Here is a 20,307-nt window from a genome sequence, read left to right as displayed (position 1 = left end):
GATGTGCTGTGGGTCCATCACTTGAGTGCCCTCATTGGCTCTTCCATGATCATGGAATGGTGGAGGTTCCAGTTGGGTCTTCATGAACTCCCTCTGGGCTTGGAAGCCCCTTTCCAAAGGGAATTTGGGCTTTGGATTCACTCCTGGAGCTGGGAAGCTCCTTGTCTCCGGGTGCTATGGGATGGCCTCAGCTTCCCAAGAGTGATCCCAAAGTTGCTGTCACACCCCCCGCATTCCAATCTTTATCCCTGAGGATTATCCCAAGGGCCCCTGTTGCTGTTACCGCACCCACATCCTGTGGGCTGGAATTCCTAAACCCCGTTCCCTTTCCCGGTGCCGTCGCCTTGTCTGTGGTTCAGTTTTCCTAATGGGATAATCTGGGAATTGGGAGCAGGAAACTGTTCATGGGAGCAGAATTCTCCAGCCTTGGAGCTTTCACCGTTCCCGTTATCCATGGAATTCCATAGCTTATCCTGAACATAATTGCAATGGAAGTTGGGTTGTCCAAAGGCAGGATCTTCATCCGAGTGGAGCTTCAATGAGGTTCTCCACTTCCTTGACTTGCATTGATGGATCCAGCTCTCAGCTTGTGGAATTCCACCTTCAGTCCCACCTTCCCAAGGGAAAACGCTTCCAAATGCTTTGGCCATAGGGAAAACTGTGGGATCAAACCATAAGATGGGCCTGGGGGTGCTGGGATGTGGCTGGATCCAGATCCTGGAGGATTCAGGACCATGGTGTGGGTCCGTGTGGGTGAAACCAAGGCCCGGGCATTCGAGTTTGGATTCTATGGATGCAACTGGGAGAACTGGTGATGGAATCCAAGTGGAGATGGGTTGAGTGACCACAGAGGAGGCTGAGGCTTGGTTGGGCCCTGGGATGGGGTGTTTGGGATGAGGGAATCCCACGGGATGTAACGTTGGTGCCTTTGCTCTTTGCAGTTGACATGGATGATGAAGACGGCCGGTGCCTGCTAGATGTAATCTGGTGAGTAGCTCCCTCAGCTTCCCGTATGGAATGGGATGGGAATTCCACCCCCTTGGTCCATAGGCACATCCCCAGAGGCCTAAAGTCATCCCCAGATCCCAAAATCCCTCCTGCATTGATGGGATTTGCTTCCCAGCCTGGAGGTTTTCGTGGCTCCATGCCATGAGGAAGAGGCTCCACTCATCCCTTGAGCCACTTCCAACATGGATCGATCTCATTTCTCCACTCTTTTGCCATAAAATAAGGGCTTTTGGGGATCTCTACACGTTAAGATGATGCCAGACTGTTGGTCAGCGGATGGTCCAATGGGATTTATGGTGATCCAGGAAGTTGCTGGGAAGTGGGGCTGGAAGCGTGGCCCCGTGTCCATGTGGTGTCTTGTTTTACAGCGATCCTCAGGCCTTGAACGACTTCCTCCATGGATCTGAAAAGGTGAGAGATGGAATTTCCATTCCCAACCCCTTCCCACTCCATTCCCAAACTTGGAATTGCCCAACCCCTGCCCAGATTCACCCCAAACCATTTCCCAAACCCTTCTCAATCCATTCCCAACCCTTTTCCCAACCCCTTCGCAATCCATTCCCAAACCCAGTCTTCCCCAGGCTCATTCCCAAACCTTTCCCCACCAGCCTCCCTTTGTAAAGGGAGTTTTCCTTCCTTCAAAGAAGGGGATTTTCCTAAAGTCATTCCCAAATCCAGGATCCTTGGAGTTTTTAGGACCTGGGGGGAGCCCAACCAACGTTCTGGCACCTCTTGGAGGGATTTGGGATCACTTGGAGCTGATCCGGAGCCGGGAAGCGCTTGGTGCTTCCCACACATCCACATTGAGCCATTTTTTCCCATAGTTTTCCTCATTTTGGGATCCATCTTTTCTCCCAGGAGAGTAAATCCCATCTTTTCCCATTGCAGATTGACAGTGATGATCTCCTGGACAACACCGGAGATGCAGCCAGCTCCTTCTTTGAAGGTGCTGGGGTACGTACTTCCATGGACACAGTATTCCCTTTAGGAATGTTCCCTTTCATGTAGGGGGGGGTGGTCATCTCCTATCGTTATTTTGCTGGGAATGGGATTATTCCCTAAGGAAACAATAAGCCTCCAATTCCTCTTTTTGGGGCTTTTCCCCCAAAATTTGGGTTATTCTGCATGAAATTCCCGAGTTTTTGGTTCCCCCTTTAATTTCTTCATTCCCAATTATGAGAAATCTTGACTTAACCATTAATTATTAATGATGAATTAATTAATAATGATTAATGGTTAATGTGGCTCTTCCCTTTATTCCTCACCCCTGCGCCGCTTCCATTCCCTTCCCCTCCGCTCGCCGCTTGGGCTGGATTCCCACCAGCTCCCGGTGGCATTCCCAACCCTGCTTCCCAAATGGGATCCCAATTTGGCTTCCTGGAGCTTTTCCATTCGCTTGGGGGGGGGGGGGGGGTGTCTTCTTCCTATCCCCTCCACCTCCATGAGGAAGGGGTTGGTTTCTCCTTGGATGGGAGATGCCCATTCAAGGGGTGGTGGATGCGGGTTGAAGGCATCTCCCCATGCTTGAGTTCAGCGCCGCCTTCTCTCTCAGCTCCACGTCCAGGAGGCCTCTGGGAACCACCTCAGCACGGAGCAGAACCAACCGGCGGCCAGCGTGGACCTGGACTTCTTAGAAGATGACATCTTGGGGTCCCCATCCAGCACCGGGGCCAACCTGGCCAACGCGGACCAGCCCTGCGACATCCTCCAGCAGAGCCTCCAAGAGGCCAACATCACCGAGCAGACCCTGGAAGCAGAAGCTGAGCTGGACCTGGGCTCCTTCCAGCTCCCCACCCTCCAACCCGTGGTGCAGGCGACGTCCGACGGCACCCCCCAGATCTTCTCCGGTGGGGCCGACCTCATCGGGCTGCAGCAACCCACGGTGCTCACCCACCAAGCGCTGGTGCAGCAGTCGGTGGGGGCCGACGTGGTCAACAAGGCCATCAGCGTCCAGCCCTTCCTGCAGCAGGTCGGGTTGGGGAACGTCACCATCCAACCCATCTCCAACCTTCAAGGCTTGCCCAACGGCAGCCCCAGCGGGACCTTGGGCATCGGGCCCATCCAAGTGGTGGGGCAGCAAGTGATGGCCATCAACCAGTCGGCGCAGCAGATCATCGCCAAGCAGGTCCAACCGTCCCAAGTGGCCACCATGCCCGTCGGGAGCTACATCACCCAACCAGCACCCGAGCAGCAACAGGTCACCCTGGCCTCAACGGGGGTCTCTCCTCAAGGTGCCGGTCTCGTCATCCAGAAGAACCTGCCCACGGTGGCCACCACGACGCTCAATGGCAATTCCATGTTCGGAAGCGTCGCCGGCACTCAAGGCTCCCAACCTCTCACCGTCACCTCCAACCTGAGCAGCCCTTTGGTGCAAGCCCAGAACGTCATCATCCATAGGACGCCGACCCCCATCCAACCCAAACCTGCCGGCGTCCTCCAGCAGAAGCTCTACCAGATCACCCCCAAGCCCTTTGCTTCCAACAACACCACTTTGACCATCCAGAACGAAGCCGCCCTCCAGCAGCAGAAGGCCCAACAGAACCTCACCTTCATGGCCAGCAAACCGGGGCAGAACGTGGTCCTCTCGGGCTTCCCCCAAGGCCTCCCAGCCAACGTCTTCAAGCAACCCCCACCCCAGCAGCAAGCCCTCAGCAAACCCATGAGCGTCCACTTGTTGAACCAGGGCAGCAGCATCGTCATCCCGGCCCAACACGTCCCTCAGGCCATGCTGCAGGGCCAGAACCAGTTCCTCCTCCCCGGCCAACTGGCCGGTGCCTCCACCGTGCAGCTCCCGCAGCAGCTCTCGGCTCTTCAGGCCAATATGGGCGGCCAGATCTTGACCGCTTCCCATCCTGGTGGCCAAGCCCACATCATCACGAGCCAAGGGCCCGGTGGGCAACTCTTGACCAACCAAGCGTTGCCGGCGCAGCTCCTCACCAACCAGAACATCGCCAGCCCGCTGAACCTAGGCCAGGTCCTGACGTCGCAGAGCGCCCACGGCACCGCTCACATCCTCTCGGCTCCCATCCAGCTCCAGGCTGGCCAAGTGGGCCAACCGGCCCTCTTCCAGATGCCCGTCTCCTTGGCGGGCAGCTTGAGCACCCAAAGCCAACCGGTGATCCAAGGGGTGACCTTGCCCAACCAAGTTGCCATGCTCAACGCCACCGAGAGCATGGGGCAAGCAGTGAGCATCCAACCTTCTGCTGCCACCACCAGCCAAAGCCCTGGCCTTGGGCAAGCGCAGGCAAGCACGGGCACCAACCTGTTGGCCAACACGGAGCCGGCGTCCATCCTGACGGTGCAGACCTCCCAAGCTGCTCCTCTCCAGCTCAACGTCCCGCCGGCACCTCCAAGCCAACCGCCCGTCACTTCCCAAGCCAGCCCCACGTTGGCTTCCAGCCCGGAGAAGATCATCCTGGGACAAGCAGCCCCCGGTGCCGTCATCAACCAGGACTCCATGCAGATGTTCCTGCAGCAGGTAAGGAGAAGCCGGTGTTGGTCTCCAGCTCCCATTGACGTTTGCTTCCACCGCGGTCTCCCAACGGCGTCGTGCTCCTTGCCGTGGTGTCTCTTCGCCACCATCAGGATGGGCTTGGAAGTGGGGCTTGAAGCCGGTGCCTTGGTTTTGGAAGGAGGAACCTCGTGGATGGGGTGGCCCTCACCCCCGTTCTCCTCCGTGTGCAGCTCAGGGTTGATCCCACCTCGTGGTTTTCCACCTCCAGGAGCGTGTTCCAAGTAGTTGGGTGGCTCTAGGGGTGATGGTGGTTGGGCCCCACCATTGGATGGGTTGGGGAGGGGGGGTCCAGTGGTGGTTGTGGGCATCTGCGTTGGGAAGGGCTTTGGGGACGTCTTGGATACCGGGTTTGATCCCTAAACTCCTCCGGTGGAAGTGCTTGAGCTATGAGAGGGAGGAATGGGATGAGAGCAGGAGCTCTCATCGGTGGTCATGGCATCTCAATGGTGGGAAGCTTCAGCTCCCCCTTTGACCTTGCTGGGGTTGCAGGAACTCTCAGCCCCCCGGAGATGTTGGGAATCATGGAATTGGGTTGGGAAGGAGCCGGAGATCATCCAGATCCAACCCACAGGGGCACCTTCCATAGGGTTGCTCCAACCTGGCCTTGATGGCGCTGGAGCATCCAAACCTTCTCCATCCAACCCATCCCGGTGTCCCACCACCCTCATAGGGAAGAGCTTCCTTCCAATTCCTCCTCATCCCATCCCTCCATCCCGTGTCCAGAAATTCCCGGTCTCCCGGAATTGGACTTGCCCCATGGGCAGGCCCTTGCCCTTGGAACTGCTTGAGCTCCATGAGGTTCTCCTGCTCCCACCTCTCCGTGTTCCTCTGGATCCCCCTTGTCCATGGATCCCCCTTTCTCCACGGGGCATTCCCAATGAGTGGAGTGGGAAGAGCACAGGGCTATGCCTCCAATCCCACTTTTCCCTACGTAACCAATGGAAGCTCCATGGTTTTACCAGGGTGGGAAGAGGGAAGCAGGATGCTCCCTCCACAGCTGGAATTGGATGGCACTTTTCTGCTCCATGGCGGGGGTTCACCCCTTGTGCTTCCAAAGCCCAATTCCCAGTGGAATTGGGAATTCCCAATTCCCGAGGTGGGCTCGGGAATGAGCGAGCTGCAACCGAAGCGGGGCCAAAATCCTTCCCCTTCCCATTGTCCATCCCTCCATCCCTCCCTCCCTCCATCCCTCCATGCATCCCAAGCTCCGGCTGCTCCCGCTTGCTTGCAAGACTAACTCTCAAGCTGCCGCTTTTCCTTCTCTTCCCATTCCAAAGCCTTGATCCCTCCTTCAAATCCTTCATTTTTCCATAGAAATCAGGATGTATTGATGGGGTGGGGGTGGTCGGGGGGGAGATGTTTGGAAGTGGAGTGCAATTCCTGGTGGGAATCCTGGTACATCCCTCCCTGCTTCACCCTCAAAGCAGCTGTAAAAGCTCCGGGTGATGCCGGCAGCATTCCCGAGGCTTCCGGCTGATCCCGGAGCCTTCGGGGAGCCGCTTTCAGAGCGGGAATGATCCCGATGGAGCCGGAATTCCTTCCTCAGCTCGCACTAACGTCTTCCTCTTTTCCTTCTCTGTTGCAGCAGAAGCTCCCTGGAGCATCCCCGTCCCCTTCGCTACCTCATCCTCCCCTTGGGGACACCCCGCAGCTCCCGGCTTCCCACCTCTCCCAAATCCCCTCCCGCCCTCCTTCCCAACCCCAACCCCTTTCCCGACCCCCTTCCCAACCCCAATCCCTTTCCCGGCCCCCTTCGGAGCCGCTCGCCCGGCCCTGCACCCCACAAGCCCCCTTGTACCTCATTCCCAACCAGTTATCCTCTTCCTCCTCCTCCTCCTCGCCCTTGGGGGGGGGGCAGCACCCGCTGCGGCCCCCATCCCAACCCCAAGCGGCATTCCCGGCGCCACAACCCGACGCCGAGATCCCCCATTCCCATTCCCCCCACTTCCAGCTGCAATTCCCAACCCAAAGCCAACTCAAACCCCCCGCTCCCGGCCACGCTCTGCACCTAAGCACGGAGCAGCAGAGGAGCTTCCCGATGGTCCCGAGCCAATTCCAAACCCTCCCGGCTCTTCCCAATCCCGCTCCTCAACCGAAGCCAATACTGGACAGGTTCCAGCAGGTAAATAAGCACCATCGAAGTGGGGGGGGGGTGTGGGGTTGAGGCTGGAATGTAGCCACAGACTTCCAGACATCGGGATGCTGAAGGCAAAATGGGAAGCAAAACCCCATGCGGGATGCGGCGCGGCGCCGCTTCCTCGCCTCATTCCCGTTCTTCTTGGGGATGTTTTTCCTTGGGAGAACGTCGGGCATGCCCCATTCCCAGCCCCCTTGGGGGTGGCATTCCCGTTGGGATGCTCTTGGGATCGCTCCGGACAGCAGAGCCTCACTAATGGAAGTGGGGGGGGGGGGGGGGGGACAGGACTGTGGTTTGCCTGTGGGGTACCAGGAATTAACTGGATCCTGGGGGGGGGGTTATTTGCTATTCCCAACGCTGGGAATGCCAAGGACAGCACCGGAGCTGCTTTTCCCGACTGGAATTTGATACCACCCCCACCTTGGATGTGGGTTTGGGAAGGGGGGGATCCTGTGCCCGGGGCTCAGTGCCAGCTTCTTGGCTTCTCCCATTGGAAAAAGCATTGGATTGCAGTGCCGGGGGGGGATTTTGGGGTGCTTTAGGGTGGTTTATGGTGGATTTTGGGGTGGTTTATGGTGTTTATGGTGGATTTTGGGGTGGTTTATGGTGTTTATGGTGGATTTTGGGGTGGTTTATGGTGTTTTAAGGCTTTGTATGGTGGTTTATGGTGTTTATGGTGTATTTTGGGGTGGTTTATAGAGGATTTTGGGGTGGTTTATGGTGGTTTATAGTGGATTTTGGGGTGGTTTATGGTGTTTATGGTGGATTTTGGGGTGGTTTATGGTGTTTCTGGTGTATTTTGGGGTGGTTTATGGTAGATTTTGGGGTGGTTTATGGTGGATTTTGGGGTGGTTTATGGCTTTGTATGGTGGTTTATGGTGTTTCTGGTGTATTTTGAGGTGGTTTATAGAGGATTTTGGGGTGGTTAATGGTGGTTTAAGGATTTTTATGGTGGTTTATGGTGTTTTGGGGTGGTTTATGGTGTTTCTGGTGGATTTTGTGGTCGTTTATGGTGTTTTGGTGGTGCTTTATTGTGTTTCTGGTGGATTTTGGCGTGGTTTATGGTGGTTTAGGGGTGTTTTATGGTGGCTTTGGGGTGCTTTATTGTGTTTCTGGTGGATTTTGGCGTGGTTTATGGTGGTTTAGGGGTGTTTTATGGTGGCTTTGGGGTGCTTTATTGTGTTTCTGGTGGATTTGCGGGTGGTTTCTGTTGGATTTTGGGGTGTTTTGTGGTTTTGGGGTGCTTTATTGTGTTTCTATTGGATTTTGGGGTGTTTTATGGTGGTTTTGGCGTGCTTTATTGTGTTTGTGTTGGATTTTGGGGTGTTTCATGGTGGTTTTGGGGTGCTTTATTGTGTTTCTGTTGGATTTTGGGGTGGTTTATGATGGTTTTGGGGTGCTTTATTGTGTTTCTGTTGTATTTGGGGTTGTTTTATGGTGTTTTTGGGGTGCTTTACAGTGTTTATGGCCTCTCCCCCCACAGGGCATCATCCTGCAGCCGAAGCAGCCCCCGGCCAGCCAGGCCCCCACCGCGCTCGCCCCATTCGGCACCTCGGCCCCCTCGGTGCTGGTGAGTGGCCCGGGGCAACCGGTGACGGTGACGGTGACAACCACGACCACCACAGCCACTGCAGGTGTGTGTGGGGGGTGGCACATGGGAGGGGGGGGCAGGTGCATGAGGGTCCTGGTGCTCGAGGGTCCTGGACCACAAGCATCATGGTGCATGAGCATCATGGTACTCCAATGTCCTGCACCATGAGCATCCTGGTGCACAAGGGTCCTGGACCACAAGCATCATGGTGCATGGGCATCATGGTACACCAGTGTCCTGGACCATGAGCATCCTGGTGCTCGAGGGTCCTGGACCACAAGCATCATGGTGCATGAGCATCATGGTACACCAGTGTCCTGGACCACAAGTATCATGGTGCACAAGCATCATGGTACATGAGCATCATGGTACACCAGTGTCCTGCACCGTGAGCATCCTGTTTCTCAAGGGTCCTGGACCACAAGCATCATGGTGCATGAGCATCATGGTACACCAGTGTCCTGGACCACAAGCATCATGGTGCATGAGCATCATGGTACACCAGTGTCCTGGACCACAAGTATCATGGTGCACAAGCATCGTGGTACATGAGTATCATGGTACACCAGTGTCCTGGACCACAAGTATCATGGTGCACAAGCATCATGGTACATGAGCATCATGGTACACCAGTGTCCTGGACCATGAGCATCCTGGTGCACAAGTGTTCTGGACCACAAGCATCATGGTACATGAGCATCATGGTACACCAGTGTCCTGCACCATGAGCATCCTGTTTCTCAAGGGTCCTGGACCACAAGCATCATGGTGCATGAGCATCATGGTACACCAGTGTCCTGGACCACAAGTATCATGGTCCATGAGCATTATGGTACATGAGTATCATGGTACACCAGTGTCCTGGACCACAAGTATCATGGTGCACAAGCATCATGGTACATGAGCATCATGGTACACCAGTGTCCTGCACCATGAACATCCTGGTGCTCAATGGTCCTGGACCACAAGTATCATGGTGCACAAGCATCATGGTACACGAGCATCATGGTACACCAGTGTCCTGGACCATGAGCATCCTGATGCACAAGGGTCCTGGACCACAAGCATCATGGTGCATGAGCATCATGGTACACCAGTGTCCTGGACCATGAGCATCCTGGTGCACAACCATCATGGTACATGAGTATCATGGTACACCAGTGTCCTGCACCGTGAGCATCCTGTTTCTCAAGGGTCCTGGACCACAAGCATCATGGTCCATGAGTATTATGGTCCACAAGCATCCTGGTGCCCAAGTATCCTGATGCACAAGCATCCTGGTGCACGAGCATCCTGGACCATGAGCATCCCAGTGCACAAGTGTCCTGGACCACAAGTATCATGGTGCACAAGCATCATGGTACATGAGTATCATGGTACACCAGTGTCCTGGACCATGAGCATCCTGGTGCACAGGGGTCCTGGACCACAAGCATCATGGTGCATGAGCATCATGGTACACCAGTGTCCTGCACCATGAGCATCCTGTTTCTCAAGGGTCCTGGACCACAGGCATCATGGTGCATGAGCATCATGGTACATGAGTATCGTGGTACACCAGTGTCCTGGACCATGAGCATCCTGGTGCACAGGGGTCCTGGACCACAAGCATCATGGTACATGAGTATCATGGTACACCAGTGTCCTGCACCATGAGCATCCTGGTGCACAACCATCATGGTGCATGAGCATTATGGTACACCAGTGTCCTGCACCATGAGCATCCTGTTTCTCAAGGGTCCTGGACCACAAGCATCATGGTGCATGAGCATCATGGTACACCAGTGTCCTGCACCATGAGCATCCTGTTTCTCAAGGGTCCTGGACCACAAGCATCATGGTCCATGAGTATTATGGTCCACAAGCATCCTGGTCCCAAGTATCCTGATGCACAAGCATCCTGGTGCACAAGTATCCTGGTTGCATGAGCATCCTGGACCATGAGCATCCCAGTGCACAAGTGTCCTGGACCACAAGCATCATGGTCCATGAGTATTATGGTCCTGGACCATGAGCATCCCGGTGCGTGAGCATCCTGCACCACGAGCATCGCATCCCCTTTATGTTGGGGCTTGAAGCGATGCAAGCAGGGGAGCTGGGATGGGATCCATCAGGATGGAGCCATTGGGATGGATCCATTGGGATGGGATCCATCAGGATGGGATCCCTCGGGATGGATCCATCGGGATGGATCCATTGGCATGGGATCCATTGGCATGGGATCCATTGGGACGGGCTCCATCGGGATGGATCCATTGGAATGGATCCATTGGGATGGGATCCACTGGGATGGGCTCCATCGGGATGGATCCATCGGGATGGATCCATTGGGATGGGATTCATCGGGATGGATCCTTTGGGATGGGCTCCATCGGGATGGATCCATCGGGATGGGCTCCATTGGGATGGGATCCATCGGGATGGATCCATCGGGATGGGATCCATTGGGATGGGCTCCATCGGGATGGATCCATCAGGATGGATCCATTGGGATGGGATCCATTGGGATGGGCTCCATCGGGATGGATCCATTGGGATGGGATCCATCGAGATGGGCTCCATCGGGATGGATCCATTGGCATGGGATCCATTGGGACGGGCTCCATCGGGATTGATCCATCAGGATGGATCCATTGGGATGGGATCCATTGGGATGGGCTCCATCGGGATGGATCCATCTGAATGGATTCATCGGGATGGATCCTTTGGGATGGGCTCCATCGGGATGGATCCATCGGGATGTGATCCTGATCCTTCTCCTGCCGGAACGTGAACCCCTCCTCTTGCTTTCCCTGCGCCAGGAATCACGGCCCCGGCGCCTGCCGAGAGCAAAACCTTTGCCAGTGTTTCCACCGCGATTCCCGCTGGGAAAGGGGCCGTGGCCCAGGGAAAGCCGGGAACGCCGCTCGCCATCCAGCAGCCAGGGCAGGTGAGGGACCCGTTTCCATGGCTTTTCACTGCCTTTCCGGGGTCTCCCGCATTATTCCAAGGCTTTCCTGCATTATCCCAAGGGTTTCCCACATTATCCCAAGGGTTTCCCACATTATCCCAAGGTTTTCCCACATTATCCCAAGGGTTTCCCGCATTATCCCGAGGTTTTCCCACATTATCCCAAGGGTTTCCCGCATTATCCCAAGGCTTTCCCACATTATTCCGAGGGTTTCCCACGTTATCCCAAGGCTTTCCCACATTATCCCAGGGGTTTCCCACATTATCCCAAGGTTTTCCCACATTATCCCAGGGGTTTCCTGCATTATTCCAAGGTTTTCCCACATTATCCCAAGGTTTTCCCACATTATCCCAGTGTCTCCCACATTATCCCAAGGTTTTCCCACATTATCCCAAAGGTTTCCCACATTATCCCAAAGGTTTCCCACATTATCCCAGGGGTTTCCCACATTATCCCAAGGCTTTCCTGCATTATTCCAAGGTTTTCCCACATTATCCCAAGGTTTTCCCACATTATCCCAGGGGTTTCCCACATTATCCCAAAGGTTTCCCACGTTATCCCAAGGTTTTCCCACATTATCCCAAAGGTTTCCCACATTATCCCAAGGCTTTCCCACATTATCCAAAGGGTTTCCGTGCATTATCCCAAGGTTTTCCCACATTATCCCAAGGGTTTCCCGCATTATCCCAAGGTTTTCCCACATTATCCCAAGGGTTTCCCACATTATCCCAAGGTTTTCCCACATTATCCCAAAGGTTTCCCACGTTATCCCAAGGTTTTCCCACATTATCCCAAAGGTTTCCCACATTATCCCAAGGCTTTCCCACATTATCCCGTGGGTTTCCCACGTTATTCCAAGGTTTTCCCACGTTATCCCAAAGGTTTTCCCACATTATCCCAAGGTTTTCCCACATTATCCCAGGGTTTTCCCACATTATCCCAAAGGTTTCCCACGTTATCCCAAGGTTTTCCCACATTATCCCAAAGGTTTCCCACATTATCCCAAGGCTTTCCCATGTTATCCCAAGGTTTTCCCCCATCACCCCACCCTTTCCCCCCCATCACCCCACCCTTTCCCCCCCATAACTGCCCCCTTTCAGCCCTCCCTTCCTTCCCCACAGCCGAAGCCCGGGGTGCTCAGCCTTGGGAAGGGTCCTCTGCAGCTCCAGGTGGTCGGAAAGGGAATGCCGCAGCTCCTGCCCGCCCAGCCGCTGGTGAGCCCCCTCGCTCTCCCAGCCCCATAGCGGGGCCCCCCCCAGAGGCCCATTGGGATGGGGGTGTCTTTCCCAGCCCCCAAAGCCCTTGGCTCACCCCAAGGCATTCCCAGGGCGTTCCTGCAGTCCAAACCCTCCTCGAGTCATGGGATCCATCCCTAAATCCCTTTGCTGCCTCCACAATCCCCATCCCAATCCCCTTCCCCTTCCCAATCCCCTTTCCCCATCCCAATCCCCCTTCCCAATCCCCTTCCCCATCCCAATCCCCCTTCCCCATCCCAATCCCCTTCCCCATCCCAATCCCTCTTCCCCATCCCCTTTCCCCTTCCCAATCCCCCTTCCCCATCCCAATCCCCTTCCCCATCCCAATCCCCTTCCCCATCCCAATCCCCCTTCCCCTTCCCAATCCCCTTCCCCATCCCAATCCCCCTTCCCCTTCCCAATCCCCTTCCCCATCCCAATCCCCCTTCCCAATCCCCTTCCCCATCCCAATCCCCCTTCCCCTTCCCAATCCCCCTTCCCCATCCCAATCCCCTTCCCCATCCCAATCCCCTTCCCCATCCCAATCCCCCTTCCCAATCCCCTTCCCCATCCCAATCCCCTTCTCCATCCCAATCCCCTTGCCCATCCCAATCCCCCTTCCCCTTCCCAATCCCCCTTCCCCATCCCAATCCCCCTTCCCCATCCCAATCCCCTTCCCCATCCCAATCCCCCTTCCCAATCCCCTTCCCCATCCCAATCCCCTTCTCCATCCCAATCCCCTTCCCCATCCCAATCCCCCTTCCCAATCCCCTTCCCCATCCCAATCCCCTTCTCCATCCCAATCCCACTTCCCCATCCCAATCCCCTTCCCCATCCCAATCCCCTTCCCCATCCCAATCCCTCTTCCCCATCCCAATCCCCCTTCCCAATCCCCCTTCCCCATCCCAATCCCCTTCCCCATCCCAATCCCCCTTCCCCATCCCAATCCCCCTTCCCAATCCCCTTCCCCATCCCAATCCCCTTCTCCATCCCAATCCCCTTCCCCATCCCAATCCGCGTCACCGTCCCACTGACTATCCCAATCCCGCTTCTCCATCCCAATCCCACTTCCCCATCCCAATCCCCTTCCCCATCCCAATCCCCTTCCCCATCCCAATCCCTCTTCCCCATCCCAATCCCCCTTCCCAATCCCCCTTCCCCATCCCAATCCCCTTCCCCATCCCAATCCCCCTTCCCCATCCCAATCCCCCTTCCCCATCCCAATCCCTTTCCCAATCCCCATCCCAATCCCTTTCCCAATCCCCCTTTTCCCCATCTTTTGGAGGGGTGAATCCCATTGTGTTGACCCCCACCCCACTGAATCCCACCCCACCTAATCCCACCCCACTGAATCCCATCTCAATGAATCCCACCCCACTGAATCCCTCCCCACTGAATCCCACCCCACTGAATCCCACCCCACTGAATCCCACCCCACCAAACCCCACCCCACTGAACCCCACCCCACTGAATCCCACCCCACTGAATCCCACCCCACTGAACCCCACCCCACTGAATCCCACCCCACTGAATCCCACCCCACTGAACCCCACCCCACTGAACCCCACCCCACTGAATCCCTCCCCACTGAATCCCACCCCACTTAACCCCACCCCACTGAATCCCACCCCACAGAACCCCACCCCACTGAATCCCTCCCCACTGAACCCCACCCCACTGAATCCCATCCCAATGAATCCCACCCCAATGAACCCCACCCCACCGAAACCCACCCCATTGAATCCCACCCCACTGAATCCCACCCCACTGAATCCCTCCCCAGTGAATCCCACCCCACTGAATCCCACCCCACTGAACCCCACCCCACTGAACCCCACCCCACTGAATCCCTCCCCACTGAATCCCACCCCACTTAACCCCACCCCACTGAATCCCACCCCACTGAATCCCTCCCCACTGAATCCCACCCCACTGAATCCCACCCCACTGAGCCCCACCCCACTGAACCCCATCCCACTGAATCCCACCCCACTGAATCCCTCCCCAATGAATCCCACCCCACTGAATCCCACCCCACTGAATCCCTCCCCACTGAATCCCACCCCACTGAATCCCTCCCAATGAATCCTTCCCCAATGAATCCCTCCCCACTGAATCCCACCCCACTGAACCCCACCCCACTGAATCCCACCCCACTGAACCCCACCCCACTGAATCCCACCCCACTGAATCCCACCCCACTGAATCCCACCCCACTGAATCCCTCCCCAATGAATCCCACCCCACTGAACCCCACCCCACTGAATCCCATCCCAATGAATCCCACCCCACTGAACCCCACCCCACTGAATCCCATCCCACTGAATCCCACCCCAATGAATCCCACCCCACTGAACCCCACCCCACTGAATCCCATCCCACTGAATCCCACCCCACTGAATCCCACCCCACTGAATCCCATCCCAATGAATCCCACCCCACTGAATCCCACCCCAATGAATCCCATCCCACTGAATCCCACCCCACTGAATCCCACCCCACTGAACCCCACCCCACTGAACCCCACCCCACTGAATCCCACCCCACTGAATCCCACCCCACTGAATCCCACCCCACCGACCCCCACCCCACCGACCCCCCCCCCCCCCCATCCAACCCCCCCCTCCTCATCCCATCTTTTCCCCTCCCCACAGTTCGACACCAAACTGGGCCTGAAGAAACCCCCCGCCCTCCAACCCAGCAAAGAAGCTTGGTGAGTCCCTCCCCATGGATCCCCCCCCCGTGCCCGTTCCTCTCGGGAACGCCGGGAATCCCTCCAGCTCTTCCCGTTCCTTCCAGTTTCCTGGAGCAGCTCCACAAGCACCAGGGCTCCGTGCTGCATCCCGACTACAAGGCCGCCTTCCGCTCCTTCGACGATGCCCTGCAGCGGCTCCTGCCCTACCACGTCTACCAGGGGGTGCTGCCCTCGGCCCACGACTACCGCAAGGGTAAAGGGAATTCCATAGGGAATTCGGTACAAATCCATAGGGATTTGCTCCTCCCACGGCTCCAGCCGTTCCCAAGGGCTAGGGACGTGGAATGGTTCAAGTGGATGCTTGGAGGGGGGGCCCAAGGGGAACCTCGGCAGCTTCTTCCTCCTCCTGCTTCTCTTTCTCCTTCCCCTTCCCCTTTCCTTTCCCCTTTCCCTTCTACTCCTCTTCCTCCTCCTCTTCCTCCTCTTCTTTCCCCTTCCCCTCCCCTTTCCCTTCCCCTTTCCCTTCCCCTTTCCCCTTCCCCTTTCCCTTCTGCTTCCCCTTCCCCTTTCCCTTCTTCCCCTTCCCCTTTCCCTTCTTCCCCTTTCCCTTCCACTTCCCTTCCCCTTTCCTTCCCTTCCCATTTTCTTTCCCTTTCCCCTTCCCCTTTCCCTTCCCTTTCCCCTTCCCCTTCCCCTTCCTTTCCCCTTCCCTTTCCCCTTCCTTTCCCCTTCCCATCCCCTTTTCTTTCCCTTCCCCTTCTTCTCTTCCTCCTCCTCTTCCTCCTCCCCCTCCTTCCCCTTTCCCTTCCCTTCCCCTTCCCTTCCCTTCCCGCTTCCTTCCCCTTCCCCTTTTCTTTCCCTTTCCCTTTCCCTTCCCCTTCTTCTCTTCCTCCTCCTCTTCCTCCTCCCCCTCCTTCCCCTTTCCCTTCCCCTTCCCTTCCCCTTCCCTTCCCTTCTCTTCCCCTTTCCCCTTCCTTTCCCTTCCCCTTTCCCTTCCTGCTTCCTTTCCCTTCCCCTTCCCCTTTTCTTTCCCTTTCTCTTTCCCTTCCCCTTCTTCTCTTCCTCTTTCCCTTCTTCTCCTTCCCCTTCTCTTCCCCCTCCTCCTCCTCTCCCTTCCCCTCCTTCCTCCTCTCCTCCTCCTCTTCCCCCTCCCCTCTCCCCCCCCCCATGGCAGCGCCATAGGGCAGCAGTGGGGTGTGTGCGGGTGCTCAGCTCTCTGCCCCTTGTGCCCGCAGTGGACGAGGAGTTCGAGGTGGTCTCCACGCAGCTGCTCAAGCGCACCCAGGCCATGCTCAACAAGTACCGGCTGCTGCTGCTCGAGGAGTCCCGGGTGAGTCCCGTCCCCCCCCCCTTCCACCCCCGGACCCATGGGAGCCGGGGAGCGCCGTGGGGCGGCCGGGCTATGGGGTGGGTGCAAGCGCTGCTGCTCCCGCGCCTCTTCCGCCTTCCCGATGGCTCCTTTCGCTCCTCTGCTTCCTCTCCCTCCTCCGTCTGCTCTTTCTTATCCTTATCCTTATCCTTATCCTTATCCTTATCCTTATCCTTACCCTTATCCTTATCCTTACCCTTATCCTTATCGTTACTCTTATCCTTATCCTTATCGTTACTCTTATCCTTATCCTTATCCTTATCCTTATCCTTATCCTTACCCTTATCCTTACCCTTATCCTTATCCTTATCCTTACCCTTATCCTTATCCTTACCCTTATCCTTATCCTTATCCTTATCCTTACCCTTATCCTTACCTTTATCCTTATCCTTACCCTTATCCTTACCTTTACCCTTATCCTTACCCTTATCGTTACCCTTATCCTTACCCTTATCCTTATCCGTATCCTTATCCTTACCCTTATCCTTACCTTTATCCTTATCCTTACCCTTATCGTTATCCTTATCCTTATCCTTATGCTTATCCTTATCCTTACCCTTATCCTTACCTTTATCCTTATCCTTACCCTTACCCTTATCCTTACCCTTACCCTTATGCTTATCCTTACCCTTATCCTTCCCCTTACCCTTATCGTTACCCTTATCCTTATCCTTATCCTTATCCTTACCCTTATCCTTACCTTTATCCTTATCCTTACCCTTATCCTTATCCTTATCCTTATCCTTATCCTTACCCTTATCCTTACCCTTACCCTTATCTTTATCCTTATCCTTACCCTTACCCTTATCCTTATCCTTATCCTTATCCTTATCCTTACCCTTACCCTTATCCTTATCCTTATCCTTATCCTTACCCTTACCCTTATCCTTACCTTTATCCTTCTCCTCCTCCATCTCCTCTTTCTTCTCCTTCTCCTTCTTATACTTTATCCTTATCCTAACCTTTATCCTTCTCCTCCTCCATCTCCTTTCTCCTTCTTCTTACCCTTATCTTTCCTTATCTTTATCCATCTCCTCTTTCTCCTTCTCCTTATTCTTATCTTTATCCTTCTCCTCCTTCTCCTCTTTCTCCTTCTTATCCTCCTTTTCCATCTCCTCCTTCTTCTTATCCTCCTTCCCCATCTCCTTTCTCCTTCTTCTCCTCTTATCCTTATCCTTCTCCTCCTTCTGCTTCTCCTTCATCTCCTTATCTTTATCCTTCTCTTTCTCCTTCTTATCCTCCTTTTCCATCTCCTCCTTCTTCTTATCCTTATCCTCCTTCTCCATCTCCTTTCTCCTTCTTCTCCTCTTATCCTTATCCTTATCCTTCTCCTCCTTCTGCTTCTCCTTCATCTCCTTTATCCTTCTTCTCCTCCTCCTTCTCCTCTTTCTCCTTCTCCTTAACCCTTATCCGTCTCCTCCTATTCAATCTCCTTTCTCCTTCCTTATCCTCCTCCTCCATCTCCTCTTTCTCCTTCTTCTCCTTCCCTTCTCCTTCTCCTTCTCTTTATCCTTCTCCTTAACCCTTCTCCTTCTCCTCCTCCTCCTCTTCCTCCCCGCCTCCCATGCAGAGGGTCAGCCCGTCAGCCGAGATGGTGATGATCGACCGCATGTTCATCCAGGAGGAGAAGACCACGTTGGCCCTCGACAAGCAGCTGGCCAAGGAGAAACCAGGTGGGATCCCCAATCCTTTCCCTTGGGAATGGAGGGGGCCAGGAAAGCCGCCGAGAGGCCCCAGCATTCCCAATGGGAACGGAGCTCCTGACTCTTCCCCCTTTTCCCTTCCAGACGAATACGTCTCCTCCTCTTCCTCCTCCTCCTCCTCTTCTTCCCGCGCTCCCGGCGTTCCCTCCTCCTCTTCCTCTTCCTCCTCCTCCTCCTCCTCCTCCTCTTCTTCCTCCTCCTCTTCCTCCACCTCGGTCTCCAGCACCACCCCGACCCCGGAGAGCCTGAAGGCCCCCCCGGTGCCCACCCCTATGGTCCACCCCACCAAACTGGTCATCAAACACAGCGGTGGCTCCCCATCGGTCACTTGGGCCAAAGCCAACCCGGCTCCGTTGGATGGCGATGAAGACGCTCTTCCATCCCGAAGCAAACCACCCATCAAGACCTACGAAGCCCGGAGCAGGATTGGACTCAAGTTGAAGATCAAACAAGAAGCTGGCTTAAGCAAAGTGGTCCATAACACGGCGCTGGACCCCGTGCACCAACCCCCTAGCACGTGTCGGGTCATCCGAGCCACCGGAGCCACCATGAACGGCTCCCTTGACCACGGAACGTCGGGAATGAGCGACAAGAAGCCTATGGTCACCTATTGCCGTTTACCCCTCCGGAAGACCTATAGGGAGAACGTGGATGCTTTCTTAGGGGAGAAAGGCCCCGATCCCGGCTCCAAAAGCACCAAAGTGGACCCCATCCCGGCCGGAAGCAACGTGAAGCCTGAGGATGGCTCCCGGAGCGTCATCACCACCTCCCATAGGAGCCGGGAGAAGCCAACGGAGAAGAGCCGCTTGGAGGAGAGCTCCAAGCTCTTGGTGCCAAGCAAACCCGAAGACTCCACCAGTGGCCTTCTGAAGGAGCTCGCGGAGGTCGAAGAGGACTTTTACCACGGGATGATCAAACCGGAGCCTCCGGATCAAAGCGCCGGGCCGGAACTCCATTGGGAAGCGCCGTTCCCGGCGGCCAAGCGCCGTAAGTCGGAATCTTTGGAAGTGGATAACGCCAGCTTCTCCAGCGACAGCCCCCAAGACGATGCCCTCAACGAGCATCTCCAAAGCGCCATCGACAGCATCCTCAACCTCCAGCAGCATCCCGGCGCTTCCCAAAGCATCCGGACGCCTTCCTCTTCCTACAATTCCTCCTCTTCCCCTTTCTCCTCGCCCGCCCACCGCACGGACACCTTCGTCGCTGCCCCCAACCACAACGGTGGCCTTGGCGCCAGGACGTTGACCAGATAACAGAGGAAGCTCCTGCTTGGAATCCCGTTGGGAAAAAAAGGGGTTGGGAAGATGGGAATGGGGACTGAAAAAAAGGGGGAAAAGGGGGGGTGGGGTGGGGGGTGGGGGGTGTGGGGGAGGGAGGGGTGTTGGGAAAAAAAACAACTCCGGGATGGAAAACTTCGGGAATATTGGGGGGGGTTGGGGGTGGAATTCCCGGCGCCGTGTGCTGGGGGTTGAAGCCCCCGGTTGGAATCCGGATTCCCAAGAGTGGGATTATTCCTGCTTTTCTATGGGGTGTGTTGTCATCCCCCCCCCCCCAATAGGAAAAGAGGAGCTGGAATGGGGTGATTCCAGGGTTTGGGATCATCCGGAGGGGAAAGGAGGAAGCGCAACAATCGGATGCAAATCCCTATGGAAAAAAGAAAAGGGGGTGGGAATAAGGCTCTGCTTTTCCCTCTTCTTCCCACCGAAACAATGAGGAATTCTCCACCCCCTTCCCTCAAAAACACCCGATCCGGAAGGATTCGTCATTCCCGCTCCGGCGCCGGGCCTTTTCCCGTTTTCCCGTTGCGTTTCCCTCGCCTTTTCCCTTCTTTTCCCATACAAGGGAAATCCACAACTTCCCCATGGGAATGCCAGGGGGAAAAACGGGATTTGGAGGGGGGGGGGGGGGTTCAAACAGCACGGATCCCACTCCGGAATGGGCATTATCCAAGAGTTTTCCCATTTTGGGGGGGGGTCCCAAATCCCGGGAATGGGGGCAAAGTGGGAATTCTCTCGCAGAGGTGGGGCGGAGGCCAAGCGGGCCCCACAGATTCCCTTGGGAACGCCGGCATTCCGGCATTCCTCCCCGCTTGCTCACGGCCAGCG

General features: G+C 55.8%; 1 protein-coding gene across 1 annotated transcript in view; it reads left to right on the top strand.

Moving 5' to 3' along the window:
• The window catches only part of BICRA (BRD4 interacting chromatin remodeling complex associated protein), a 28,573-nt gene extending 9,059 nt beyond the window's left edge, over positions 1–19,514 (top strand). The window contains exons 2-14 of the mRNA XM_062636613.1: positions 942–987; positions 1,377–1,419; positions 1,897–1,962; positions 2,561–4,486; positions 6,108–6,644; positions 8,143–8,293; positions 11,052–11,179; positions 12,322–12,414; positions 15,090–15,148; positions 15,235–15,383; positions 16,366–16,460; positions 18,070–18,172; positions 18,287–19,514. Coding sequence (XP_062492597.1) covers positions 947–987; positions 1,377–1,419; positions 1,897–1,962; positions 2,561–4,486; positions 6,108–6,644; positions 8,143–8,293; positions 11,052–11,179; positions 12,322–12,414; positions 15,090–15,148; positions 15,235–15,383; positions 16,366–16,460; positions 18,070–18,172; positions 18,287–19,455 — 4,560 coding nt within the window. The 5' untranslated portion in view covers positions 942–946 and the 3' untranslated portion in view covers positions 19,456–19,514. The remainder of the gene's footprint in view (positions 1–941; positions 988–1,376; positions 1,420–1,896; positions 1,963–2,560; positions 4,487–6,107; positions 6,645–8,142; positions 8,294–11,051; positions 11,180–12,321; positions 12,415–15,089; positions 15,149–15,234; positions 15,384–16,365; positions 16,461–18,069; positions 18,173–18,286) is intronic.
• The last annotated feature ends 793 nt before the right edge of the window (positions 19,515–20,307 follow it).

The sequence above is a fragment of the Pezoporus occidentalis genome, unplaced genomic scaffold (genome assembly GCF_034315485.1).
Source record: "Pezoporus occidentalis ecotype Australia unplaced genomic scaffold, CSIRO_AGI_Poc_V1 ctg487, whole genome shotgun sequence".
Taxonomy (NCBI): Eukaryota; Metazoa; Chordata; class Aves; order Psittaciformes; family Psittacidae; genus Pezoporus; species Pezoporus occidentalis.
This window is presented reverse-complemented; position numbering and strand designations above follow the sequence as displayed.